Consider the following 13,489-nt stretch of genomic DNA (forward strand, 5'->3'; position numbering starts at 1 on the left):
GAAAGCTATTACCCCAAATCCAAAATAATGTTTATTGTATTGACTTTATATTCTTTCTTCCTCCAACGACTAAAATAAAATCAAAGAAGCTCTCATTAGCTTTATTCAGAGTTGATAAACAACAAGGCGGTTAGGACAAGAAAAACTAGTCAGAAGATGATAATTAGTGAAGGTTTCGTACACTTTTTGTGACCTTGGAAAATTAATCGAAAACTATGTATTTAAAAAAAATGTTGGGAATTTACTATGAATATTTCACTGAAGAACTAAAATTTAACTTATCACGAATATATTATAGGCAAATAGTAATGAAGGATCTCCTTACATTACCGAATTGCTTGGATATTGATGAGAACGTGTACTTAGGAGAATTTCTAACAGAAAGAATTCTGAACGTGATTTGACTAATATAATTAAGGTAAAATTATTGAATAAATGATTTTAATATGAAACTAGTAATGGTTAAAAAAAAATGATGTACTTTAATTAAAATGAAACTCACCCAACGCAACAATATTTCAACAATTGAACCAAAATCTTCTTTTTCCAAAACTTCTAATATAAAAAAAACGCCTTCTTTAACTTAATATCACCTCTGAATAACTTAAAATTTCTTTTCTGATAACTTGAGCCACGTGCGTTGGTCGCTGGAGTATCAACCAATCGTTCTCTGCCTCGGTCAATGGTTCGATATCAAGTGAGTCTTACACTTTTAAAATCGTCGGCTTCCGTCAGTTCCAAGCTAAGCGGAAGCGACAGGTAAGCAGTTTGACCAATTGATAAACAATTGATAATACGATTACATGTATAGTTGGTTGCATACCTTACAGGCAGAATTAAGTTATTTTAAATTTCTCAGTAACGATAAAGTAATCTTATCGTTACATACTGTAATTTCCGTCCGGTAACCGAGGCTTGGAGACCCGAATTTTCTGTTGGGGTTTATTCCCCTAGCCGATATGTTCCAATTTTTAGGCGCCAGAAACTCGCCTTATACCCTCTCTCGTCTGCTCCATAACGCAACCCCAAAACAGTGGGCATTTCTTAGAGTTTTGTTACGACAAAAGCATCGGCAGCTTCATGTCGCCTCCAAGACCCCTTACCAGTCTTTAACCACCTTTAAAATGACAAAAATGTGACAAAATTCAACCTAAAAATAATTCTCCAAACTCGGATTAACTATCCTTTTAAGGCATGCCTCAGTGTGGTTCTAAGGGTTCTGCTGGATATTTATATTCGACCTACATAGACCGTGGTTTTTTTAGTAATTAAATTACTTTCTGTTTATGCGGGCAGGTCACGTTTGAAGTTTTCGGTTTCTCTGTATGATTTTCGATTTTAGTTAAAAATGCATTCTGCACCGAGCACTTCGTCACAACTTCCCCAGGTAAATGTAAATATATATATATATATATATATATATATATATATATATATATATATATATATATATATATATATATATATATATATATATATATATATATATATATCTATATATATATATATATATATATATATATATATATATATATATATATATATATATATATATATTGATACGATTAGGGTTTATAGAAAATAATTTATAAGTTATATACTACATAATATTAGATATTTGGTTGTTTTAAATAAGTTATATACTAGAGAATTTTATAAAAATTATTTATGTGAGGGCATTTTAAGAAATTAGCATATAATAATTGTAAAAAGTTGTATTTTAGTAGTTATGATTTTGTAGATATTTTTAAGTGAGCCATGTGACTAGGCAACACACTATACCCTCCATTCCTAAGTGTCATTTTAAGAATTTTACGAATATAAGTGGGGTTATATTGTTTGAAATGTGTATTTTATTAAATTAGAGTGTTAGTTACTAATTTGAATGTTTATTCTGATCTGAAAAGCCTAAATGTCAACAAAATTATTAATAGAAAAGAATGGAATTCTCTGGATCTCCAGAGATGGCCATGTTTGCGAAATGGTTTGTTCCAGAAAATTCAGACATGTATTAAATAGAATTACATAGAACATGATATCTTACGAGATGGTTCTGGAATATCCGAAAGATATAAATACCCGTGATTTGGATTCAAGATGGCAGTTTTTAGAAGTTTTTAGTTAGAAGTCAAGCAGTTTATTATGAAAGTTAGTAGAAGATAGACACAATTAATTAGTGAAGTCAATTGTTCACAGTTTTAGTAAATCAGTCAAGCAGTTTTATAAGAAATATGAAAGTTAGTTGGAGATACTCCAATTGTTTAATATAGTGAGTTAAATGAAGATTAAAAATTATGCATATAATTTAATGCACATTTATAATTATACACAAATAATTATTGAAGAGTAAAAAAAGTATATTGGAAGAAATTAAATTATATTATGGTTGGAGATTAGTATAAATCAACTTATAATAAGTGGATATTGGTATATTGAAAAGAAGAATAAATATAAATGCTGTTTGCTGGTTTGGTTGGTGGTGTATAAATGCTGGTGAAGAAAACTATATCTTAAATTGGTAGAAGCTGATAATTGGAAAAAGTAATTTCACAAAAAACAAGGATAACTGAAGTACGAAGACATTCAGTGGTGATTAGAATCTATATAGTAGAAAACAGTTCTTTTAGGCATCTCAGTGAAAGAAAGGTACAAAATTTTGTTAATATAATTTAGTTAGTGTTATAACAATTTCAATTTTGAAGATAGTTTGTTTAAATTTAACATTGTCTATAGAATTTAATTAGTTTTATAAGAACATCAATTTAAAGATAGTTTATTTTAAATTTACATTGGCTAGGTTAGATATATATGTGTGTTTCATAATAGTTATAATAAAGATAATTTAAAAAAGTACTTACAAGCTAATTCTTTGAGAACCGCGATAAAAACCCTATATATTATATTATTAAAAATACTCATTGCTCATCATTCAAACAAAAAACACATCATAACAATTTGGCACCCAACGCGGTGGCTCTCTATTTAAAAGAATTAGTTTGGGAAGATAAGTGCTCTCATATAATTAAATTAATTATCAGTAGAAAGAAAAAATTGTAGATTTTATTTTTAATTATATTTGAACAAGTAAAGTCTCAAAATGTCTCAAGGAAAGAAAGGTACAAGAAGCAAAAAGAATGAAGAAGATGTGGAAGTAGAAACACAACCTATACAAGAGGAGAGTTTAGTTCAAGTTCCACAAGATACTGCAGAAATGAATCCAGAAAGAGAGGAAAATGTCAATATGGCAGCTTTGATGTCATTAATGATGCAGATGAACAAGACAATGGAAGAGAATACGAAAAAAATGGAAGAGAATTCAAAAGAAGTCAAAGAAGACATAAAAAAAATAGAACAGAAAATGGAAGAGAATACGAAAAAAATGGAAGAGAATTCAAAAGAAGTCAAAGAGGACATGAAAAAAATGGAACAGAAATTGGAAGAGAATTATAGAAAATTAGAAAAGAAAATAGAAGATAATAATAATAAAATTGTAAAGCAAATAGAAAAACAAATGGATAAAAAACTTCAAACTGCAGAGAAAAAAGTAGCAAATGAAATAAAAAGTATACGGAATGACTACAAGAAAAGGATAGAAAATGAGAGGACAGAAGTAAAGAGGATTATTCAAGATAATAAAATAGATATAGAACAGAAAATAGAGTTGGAGAAATGTAACTTAGAAGTAAAAATTAATGAAGACAAGAGAAACACAGAAGAAAAATTAGACGATATACAACAAAATATCCAAATAAATTGTAATCAAATAAGAAATGTGGAACAGAGAATAGATGATATTTCACAAATGAGAGACATAGGGAGACCTTACTTAAATTTAACAAATGAGACTGGGATTAAATTCTCTGGTAATATAAAAAATTTGCATCCTAGAGTATACATAAATAGTTTAAAACATAAATTAAGATTTGTGAATAATATTAATGATATTAAAGATTATATTAGAGTGACATTAAATGACAATGCAGCAACTTGGTTTGCTAGTATTGAAAATGATTTAGATAACTTTTAAACATTTGAAAATAAATTTTTAAATTATTATTGGGGTGAATTAGAGCAAGCAAAGTTTAGAGAAATTCTATATTTTGGAAAGTATAATCAAAATTTAAAATCAAATATGGTAGATTATGCATTGAAATTGATAACAGTTGCAAAATATTTAGAACCACCACTTAGAGAGGATGAAACAGTCTTAAATGTATCTATACATTTTGATGCTGATGTTGTGCAAACCGTAACTGTACAAAATATTCAAACAATAGATAGTTTTATTAATTTTATTCAAAGAATACAAAGAGGCAATATGACAAATAATAATAACAACAGAAAAAACAATAATAACTTTCAATATAATAAAAATGATAATCAACAATATAGACAATCATATAACAATAATACTAGGTATGGTAATAATTTACAAAATTTTAATAACAATACTAGTTATAATAGACAACATTTTAATAACAGTACTAATAATAATAGACAAGATTTTAACAATAGAAGAAATACAGAGCGACCTAACTATAACAGACAGGTAAATTGTGTTCGAAGGAATAGAAGCTGCGAAGACAGGGAACGAAATAGTACAAGGCAAGAAAATGTGAGTAGAAGTCATAGTAGGGAAAGACATAGGACATCAGATCCAAGTGGTCAGATACAATCTGACAATTCTAATAATCAAAATTTTGTGCAGTAAACTTTCTGAATTACAAGTTAGGCCATTGCTATTATGAAAAACCTTCTGAATTTATTTCTTTCGATGAAGAGAAAATTATTGAATCTATTAATTTAATTTATATAAATGCTTTGGCCAAAAATAAAATGATTAAGATTATGATAGATACTGGTTCAGAAAGTACTTTAGTCTCGGAGAATTTTATTTTTAATACATTAAAATTATCAGATATAATAAAGATTCCAAAAATTAAAATTGTTGGTGCAAATAATAAGAAGTTGGGTGAAATTGATAAACTAGCCAATTTTAAAATTAATATTCTTAATAAAGAAATTAATATGCAAGGATTTATTGTCAAGGATTTATGTGTTGATATATTAATGGGAAATGATGAATTGGAAAAGAAGAAAGTAAAGATAGATTTTGAAGAAAAAATGGTAACTTTGGAAGGGCAAATAATTAAATTTATGCAGAAAGATGAGGTAGAAGAAGGAATAAGAGTTGATAGGATATTATTAAAAGAAAATAATGATGTTTATGAAGAAGAAATGTATTTTGATGATAGGGAAATGTCCCAAAAGAATGTTAAGAATAATTATTGTAGTGAATATTTAAGGAATGGAAATTTTAAGCAGATGGATGCCTACGAGGCGGAGTGTGTAAAATTGGAAGCAAGGAATAATGAGTACATAATGAAGAATAATGTTATTTGTAAAGAAGAAGATATGATGAAAGTTTTAAATTGCCCTGAAGAATATAAATCAATAGTCATTTCCATATTGCAGCAACACAAGGGACTTGTCAATAAAGAAAATAGAATTGCACAAAATTATATCCATAGTATAAAAGTTAAAGAAGAAAAAGATTTTAAAACAAAATCATACCCAATACTATATAAATACAGAGAAGAAGTAAACAAAACAATTAATAATATGTTAGAAGATGGGATTATTGAGAAGGCAGACACACGTTTTATTAACCCCATAGTAGTAGTACGAAAAAGATCAGGTGAAATCAGGTTATGTTTGGATGCAAGGAATATTAACAAGATTACTGAAAAGCAATTTGAAGCACCAATGAGTATAGATGGAATATTAGGAAGAATTACAGGAATGTCATTTTTCACTAAAATCGATTTACAGCATAGTTTCTGGTTAATACCTCTAGAAAGAAAAAGTAGACAGTATACAGGATTTCAGATAGATGGAGTAGTATATCAATTCAAAGTAGTACCATTTGGACTTCAATCATCTTGCAGTGCTCTATGTAGATGTCTTCATGATATTTTGGATCAATATGAACATTTTGTAATTCACTACATTGATGATATATTAATTTTTTCTAAAACGGCTGAAGATCATGAGAAACACCTAAAAATTATAATAAATAGATTAGACAAAGTTGGACTAAAAATAAATCAAGAAAAATGTACATTTTTTCAAAAAGAAGTCATATATCTAGGTTATAAACTTAACACTAAGGGAATCGAAATGGATCCAGAACGGACACAAGTCATTCAGGAATATAAAACACCACACAATTTAAGAACTTTAAGAGGATTCATTGGAATAATTAAATATTATAAAAGGATGATACCAGATCTAAGTATAAAAGAAATTCCATTACTTGAACTACTGAGAAAAGGTGTAAAATGGAGATGGGATCAGAGAAGAGAACTAGCACTCCAAGAAATTAAAAACATTTTTCTGTCAAATTTGAAAATATACTATCCTGACTACACACAGCCATTCATATTAAGAACAGATGCATCAATAGAGAGATTATCAGGGGTATTATTGCAAATACATGATGGGGTCGAATACCCAATACAATTAATTTCAAGAATTACAAAGCCACATGAAAAGGGTTACTCAGTTTCAGAATTAGAACTAGCAAGTATAATACACTGTGTCACAAAATTAAGATTTTATTTGTTGGGTAATGAATTTACAATAGAAACAGATCACCAAGCTTTAACGTCTATATTAAATAACAAATATGGAAACAGTAGAATACATCGGTGGAGTCTAATACTTAGTGAATACTGCTTTGAAATCAAATACATTTCTGGAAAATCCAATATAGTGGCAGATGCTTTATCAAGGTTAGAAAATACATCACAAAAAGGGCAGCGAACAATAAAAATTGGATTAAATCAATTAGTAGAAAGTACTGGATTATATTCTAAAGAAGAAATTATAAGAGATCAGATCAATTTGAGTGAAAAACAAAAAGTCCTTAGGAAAGATGGAGTATATTATAAAATAATAAATGGCATAGAAGTATATGTAATAACTAGAACTTTAGCAAAGAAAATATTGAAAAATTTACATAACGATTATATGCATATTGGTTCAAGAAAGCTATGGATGCTATTTAGGAATAATTATTTTGCAAAGAATGACATAAGTATAGCAAAAGAAATTACTACCCAATGCCCAATATGTCAACTAAACAAAGAAAAGAATTTCAAAAACCAGAACACATATAAATCTAATGTTGTATATGAAAAATTAAATACAGTTTCCATGGATTTTATTTCAAATTTAGTTCTCAGTCCAACAGGAAAAAAGCATATACTAGTGATAGTTGATTTATATACAAAATTTATTAAACTATATCCCTGCTCTAGAACAAATGTTAAAACATTAAAATTATATATTAATCAATTTTTCGAAGAAATAGGACCATTTAGAAATTGCATAATAGATAATGCTACATATTTTAACAACCAAAAATTTCGGGCATTTTGTGAGAAAAAGGGAATCAACATTCATTTTACAAGTATCAGACATCCTCAGGCAAATCCTGCAGAAAGATATATTAAAGAAGTTATAAAATATTTAAGGATACTGTGCCAAAACCAACATGAAACTTGGCAGCAACATATACCACAAGTAGAATATTTTTTAAATAATACACATAATTTGAATACAGAGGAAGTACCAGAATATTTAATGTTTGGCCATATAGGAAACAGAAAGTGGATTAGTGAATATAATCAGGATATGTTAGAACAAGTAATGCAGAAAGTGAATAACCGAATTAGGAGGAAAGCTGAAAAATATATCAGAAGACAAAATCGAAATATAAAAAAACCAATCACATTTCAAAAAGGAGACCTAGTGTTAATTCGTTCACTTAGAAAAAGTAATGTTAAAGAAAACCGTTGTAAGAAATTACAACCAATGTTTGAAGGTCCATATACAATTGAAAATCAGAATGGACTAAATAGTTATGTGTTAATAGATGCAGAGAACAGACTAAGAGGCATATTTCATATCAACGACATTTTTCAATATCATGAAGAGATTGAATAATGATTTCTATACCTTTAACACAAATATAATAACACTAATAACTTACTGATAGATCCATTTCATAGATAGATGGTAGATTTCTTTGTTGTGAATAAATTTGACATCATACTTGTTGAATTTTGTACATATGGAAATTGTTTGGTACCCTAAAAATCATAATTTGGGGTTAGATACTATAATTGCTATAAAAATGTCTTTCTAATATAATAAAGTGGAAAAACTTACCAATTTATATTGATGAAGTTATTTTGAATGGAAATAATTCCTAGATTTTGTCTATAAATAAACAGAACACCATATCTATTATATTTTTAATTAAGGTTATATTTTATTCTCTGATATCGCATCCATTGTTCCATTTGACATGACAGTTTGACCATAGAATAGCCGAACTGTGCTCCGTTGTTCTCTGTTTTGACATAGACAGCGAACAGGGATGTATTTAACACATTTTAAATAAAAAAAAATTGATTTATTAAATTTAATAAGGTATGAGAAAATTAATATTTAAAAAAATAATAAGTAAATTATTTATTTTAAATATTATTTTGGGGTATTGATACGATTAGGGTTTATAGAAAATAATTTATAAGTTATATACTACATAATATTAGATATTTGGTTGTTTTAAATAAGTTATATACTAGAGAATTTTATAAAAATTATTTATGTGAGGGCATTTTAAGAAATTAGCATATAATAATTGTAAAAAGTTGTATTTTAGTAGTTATGATTTTGTAGATATTTTTAAGTGAGCCATGTGACTAGGCAACACACTATACCCTCCATTCCTAAGTGTCATTTTAAGAATTTTACGAATATAAGTGGGGTTATATTGTTTGAAATGTGTATTTTATTAAATTAGAGTGTTAGTTACTAATTTGAATGTTTATTCTGATCTGAAAAGCCTAAATGTCAACAAAATTATTAATAGAAAAGAATGGAATTCTCTGGATCTCCAGAGATGGCCATGTTTGCGAAATGGTTTGTTCCAGAAAATTCAGACATGTATTAAATAGAATTACATAGAACATGATATCTTACGAGATGGTTCTGGAATATCCGAAAGATATAAATACCCGTGATTTGGATTCAAGATGGCAGTTTTTAGAAGTTTTTAGTTAGAAGTCAAGCAGTTTATTATGAAAGTTAGTAGAAGATAGACACAATTAATTAGTGAAGTCAATTGTTCACAGTTTTAGTAAATCAGTCAAGCAGTTTTATAAGAAATATGAAAGTTAGTTGGAGATAGTCCAATTGTTTAATATAGTGAGTTAAATGAAGATTAAAAATTATGCATATAATTTAATGCACATTTATAATTATACACAAATAATTATTGAAGATTAAAAAAAGTATATTGGAAGAAATTAAATTATATTATGGTTGGAGATTAGTATAAATCAACTTATAATAAGTGGATATTGGTATATTGAAAAGAAGAATAAATATAAATGCTGTTTGCTGGTTTGGTTGGTGGTGTATAAATGCTGGTGAAGAAAACTATATCTTAAATTGGTAGAAGCTGATAATTGGAAAAAGTAATTTCACAAAAAACAAGGATAACTGAAGTACGAAGACATTCAGTGGTGATTAGAATCTATATAGTAGAAAACAGTTCTTTTAGGCATCTCAGTGAAAGAAAGGTACAAAATTTTGTTAATATAATTTAGTTAGTGTTATAACAATTTCAATTTTGAAGATAGTTTGTTTAAATTTAACATTGTCTATAGAATTTAATTAGTTTTATAAGAACATCAATTTAAAGATAGTTTATTTTAAATTTACATTGGCTAGGTTAGATATATATGTGTGTTTCATAATAGTTATAATAAAGATAATTTAAAAAAGTACTTACAAGCTAATTCTTTGAGAACCGCGATAAAAACCCTATATATTATATTATTAAAAATACTCATTGCTCATCATTCAAACAAAAAACACATCATAACAATATATATATATATATATATATATATATATATATATATATATATATATATATATATATATATATATATATATATATATATATATATTTATATATATATTTGATCGATTCAATTCCTTTTGTAATAAATAAAAAAATTGAGGAAGAAATTTCAAAATCAATGTTTTTTCCTGGCGGGTGGATGAGACCACTGATATAAGCTGCCATTCATAACTATCCGTAATTTTTCGTTACGTAGTAAACGATAAAGCAGTTGAACGATTCATGAGATTTTTCTATGTAAGTTCCGGACGTTCTGTCCAAGGTTCATTTGAGTTTTTATTTACAAAATTCGGAAAGTTTAATTTGCATAGTAAATTAGTGGCTCAAACATACAATGGGACTCTGATGTCGGGAGAAGTGAGTGGTCTACAGGCAAAAATTAAATCTATAGCGCCACAAGCAATGTTCATTCAGTGCTATGTACATGTATTTAATTTAGTTTAATTCAACAGGTTAAAGTTTTTTTCTTACCATTATCAGGTTTTTCTTCTTATTTTTCTAAATCTACAAAGCGTACCCAAGTGTTAGAACAAATTGGAGGAAATCGTGTATCTTGTAATGTAGCTACTCGCTGGAATTTTACTTGACGAGCAGTTCTAACAGTTAATAATAATAAGGATAAATTACTTGAGACTTTTCATTTTATCATTAATATTGGCGATTTTGATGAAAAAAACAATAAGAGAAGCAGTAGATTTAAAAGCTTTTTTAGAAGATCACCAGAAAATATTTTTTTTAGAAATGTTTTCATTGATTTTTCATCAAACTGATACTGTTTTTTATATTATACAAAATAGACGAACAGACATTTTTAAGACCAGAAAATTACTGCAAATTACCCTAAGGTAAATACGTGAATTTAGAAGTAACAGTACTTATTTTGATACAATTTATGAAAAACTAGATACCACTGCGTTACAATCGAAACGTCGTAAGGGAGTTGAAATGGCCGATAAAACAACAATTATTAAGGCTTTTTTTTTAAATTCTTAACATTATAGCAACCCAAATAGAGGTTAAGTTTTGCGACGTTGAAAAACTACGTTTCCTTGATCTATAAAATATTTCAAAATTTTACATTTTTGCAAAAGAATTTCCATATGATCTATTAAAAACTTGACAACGCAGTATAATATTTTTAATATAAATCAACTAAAACCTGAATTATTGACCATGTGTTATGACTTCACAAAATCGACTATAGTGTGCCTCACCATCTTGTACTATCACGAGCCGCCCCTGGTTAGTCGTCTATAACTTCTGCTATTGTTGTCGTTGATAATACACTACTCGATAAATTTTATGATTATTTTTTTTTATTTTAGCTGATAAGAACGCCGAAATAACTGAAGATGACATTATCGCTCAAGCTTTTGTTTTTTTCTTTGCCGGTTTTGATTCTAGTTCTACTCTTATCAGCTTCTTGGCCTACGAACTTTGCGCCAATCAGGATATTCAAGAAAAACTTAGAGATGAAATTAAAGACACATTGGATAGCTGTAACGGAAAACTTAACTATGAAGCACTTGTGAACATGAAGTATATGGATATGGTTGTTACAGGTAAAATAGAAAATTTTATATTTAAATTTAGTGTAGTATAGATGAGGGTAGTGAAAATATGTTTATAATAAAATTCACCAACAGAGCAATACCCTTCTTCAGATGTAGCAAAGCAATGTCCTTTATCAAAAGGAACAGAAACAATTCCAAGACGAATAGTAACTCTGGATACTTAAATAATTTTTACCACTTGTAAACTAGAGAAACTAAATAAGTTTTATAGCTCTGAAAAAAAAGAAGGAAGACTATAGATGTACATTGTATTTACAATATCATGTATAGAGCCTAGTAGAAAATATGATCAACCCTGAACTCTAGTCAATTACTAGAAAACAAATTCCTACTCCCGGAGTAGAATCTTTAAAGGGAGCATGGTGAAGCCTAGCTGAAGGGGAAATATGCTTCACTTCGTCACGATACCTTCTCCAATAACAACTCTTAAACCTCTTAATCAAAGTCTTACGCTCCCAGTTAAAGATATATCGGCTTGGCTTGTGCTGTCTTTCTAGCGGAGAATCGCAGAGCTACTAGAGGACAGCTATCCACTTGTGCTGAAATGATATCTGGATTAGTGATCATCAGAGATGCTTTTCTCCCCAATCTGACCCGATACAAAGGAAAACTCACGAGGTTTTAACTGATGACCTCCAAAAAAAGTTCCCAGTTTGTTACTACTGGTTTCTGTATTCGGTTTTCTAAAACCTGATGGTATAATATATCTTAATGAGAATATGCCTGTGATATGACATATAAACCTTCTTCGATATATCCTTTTTCGACACTAACACAACTAGTGCTCGATAGTACAAAGTGAGGTCGATAAACTGACGTCTGCTTAACGTCACGACATTCCCTTGAGATGTTACAGCACCCCGGAGAAAAATATCGGTATTCCCCTCCTCCCACATGGTGTGATAAGAGTTGAAATCGTACCTCACAAGAAGCGAACGCCGTAGGTCTTCATAGTACCTGACCAATTCCCCTAGGCAAACTGTTAAAGGAAGTTCTGTTGATTCGTAAGGAAAGTAAGCAGAGGAAGAGCAATATTTTTCAAGATACTTTCTTAATGATAATTTTTTTAGCCCACATATGACCAAACTGCAGACAAAAAAATATTTTTTTATTTCTTTTTTAGAAACGTTACGAAAATGGCCAGTGCAAGTTGCAATTGAAAGGGTATGCACTAAACCATATACCATAGAACCCAGCTCACCTGATGAAACACCAGTTCATTTTGAAATAGGATCCTCAATGATAGTCCCCACTTACGGAATACACCATGACCCGGATAACTTTGCAGATCCCGAGACCTTCAATCCTGAAAGATTTAGCGAAGAAAATAAAGCAGATATCAAACCGTCCGCCTTTCAACCATTTGGCGTAGGTCCAAGAAATTGCATCGGTTCCAGATTTGCAATTTTGGAAACGAAAGTTTTGTTCTTTTTTATTTTGAAGCACTTTAGTATTGTCCCTACAGAGAAGACCGTAATACCTGTTAAGATGGTCAATAATGTTTTTTCTATAATGCCTAAAGATGGATTCAATATGGGATTTAAACGCATTTAAGTTATTTTTATCATTTTGTCATATAAAAAATACTCAATAAACTTTGTAACGCTTAACAAATTAATAATAATAATTGTAGTTATAAGCTTTGTTAAATACTAAATAAACTATTTTTGGTATCATCTCTATAAGTTCATCTATTTCATTCTAGTTATTACCAGGGCCGCCGCTACCATGTGTGCCAAGTGTGCATCGCACACGGGCGGCCAACAATAGGGGCGGCCAAAAGCAGTCCACTGATGGTAATACTTTTTTAAAACAAAAATAAATTCAAATAATTAAATATTAATGATTCAGATAATGCTGTGAACTCTAATATTCCAAACAATAATAATTGTTTAAATTTAGGACCTTCAAC

At 28.9% G+C, this 13,489-nt stretch overlaps 1 protein-coding gene across 1 annotated transcript in view; it reads left to right on the plus strand.

Moving 5' to 3' along the window:
* Positions 1-13,250, plus strand: part of LOC140442276 (uncharacterized) — an 81,729-nt gene extending 68,479 nt beyond the window's left edge. The window contains exons 11-12 of the mRNA XM_072533370.1: positions 11,329-11,565; positions 12,701-13,250. Coding sequence (XP_072389471.1) covers positions 11,329-11,565; positions 12,701-13,131 — 668 coding nt within the window. The 3' untranslated portion in view covers positions 13,132-13,250. The remainder of the gene's footprint in view (positions 1-11,328; positions 11,566-12,700) is intronic.
* Positions 13,251-13,489: the final 239 nt, after the last annotated feature.

Source organism: Diabrotica undecimpunctata, chromosome 1 (genome assembly GCF_040954645.1).
Source record: "Diabrotica undecimpunctata isolate CICGRU chromosome 1, icDiaUnde3, whole genome shotgun sequence".
NCBI lineage: Eukaryota > Metazoa > Arthropoda > Insecta > Coleoptera > Chrysomelidae > Diabrotica > Diabrotica undecimpunctata.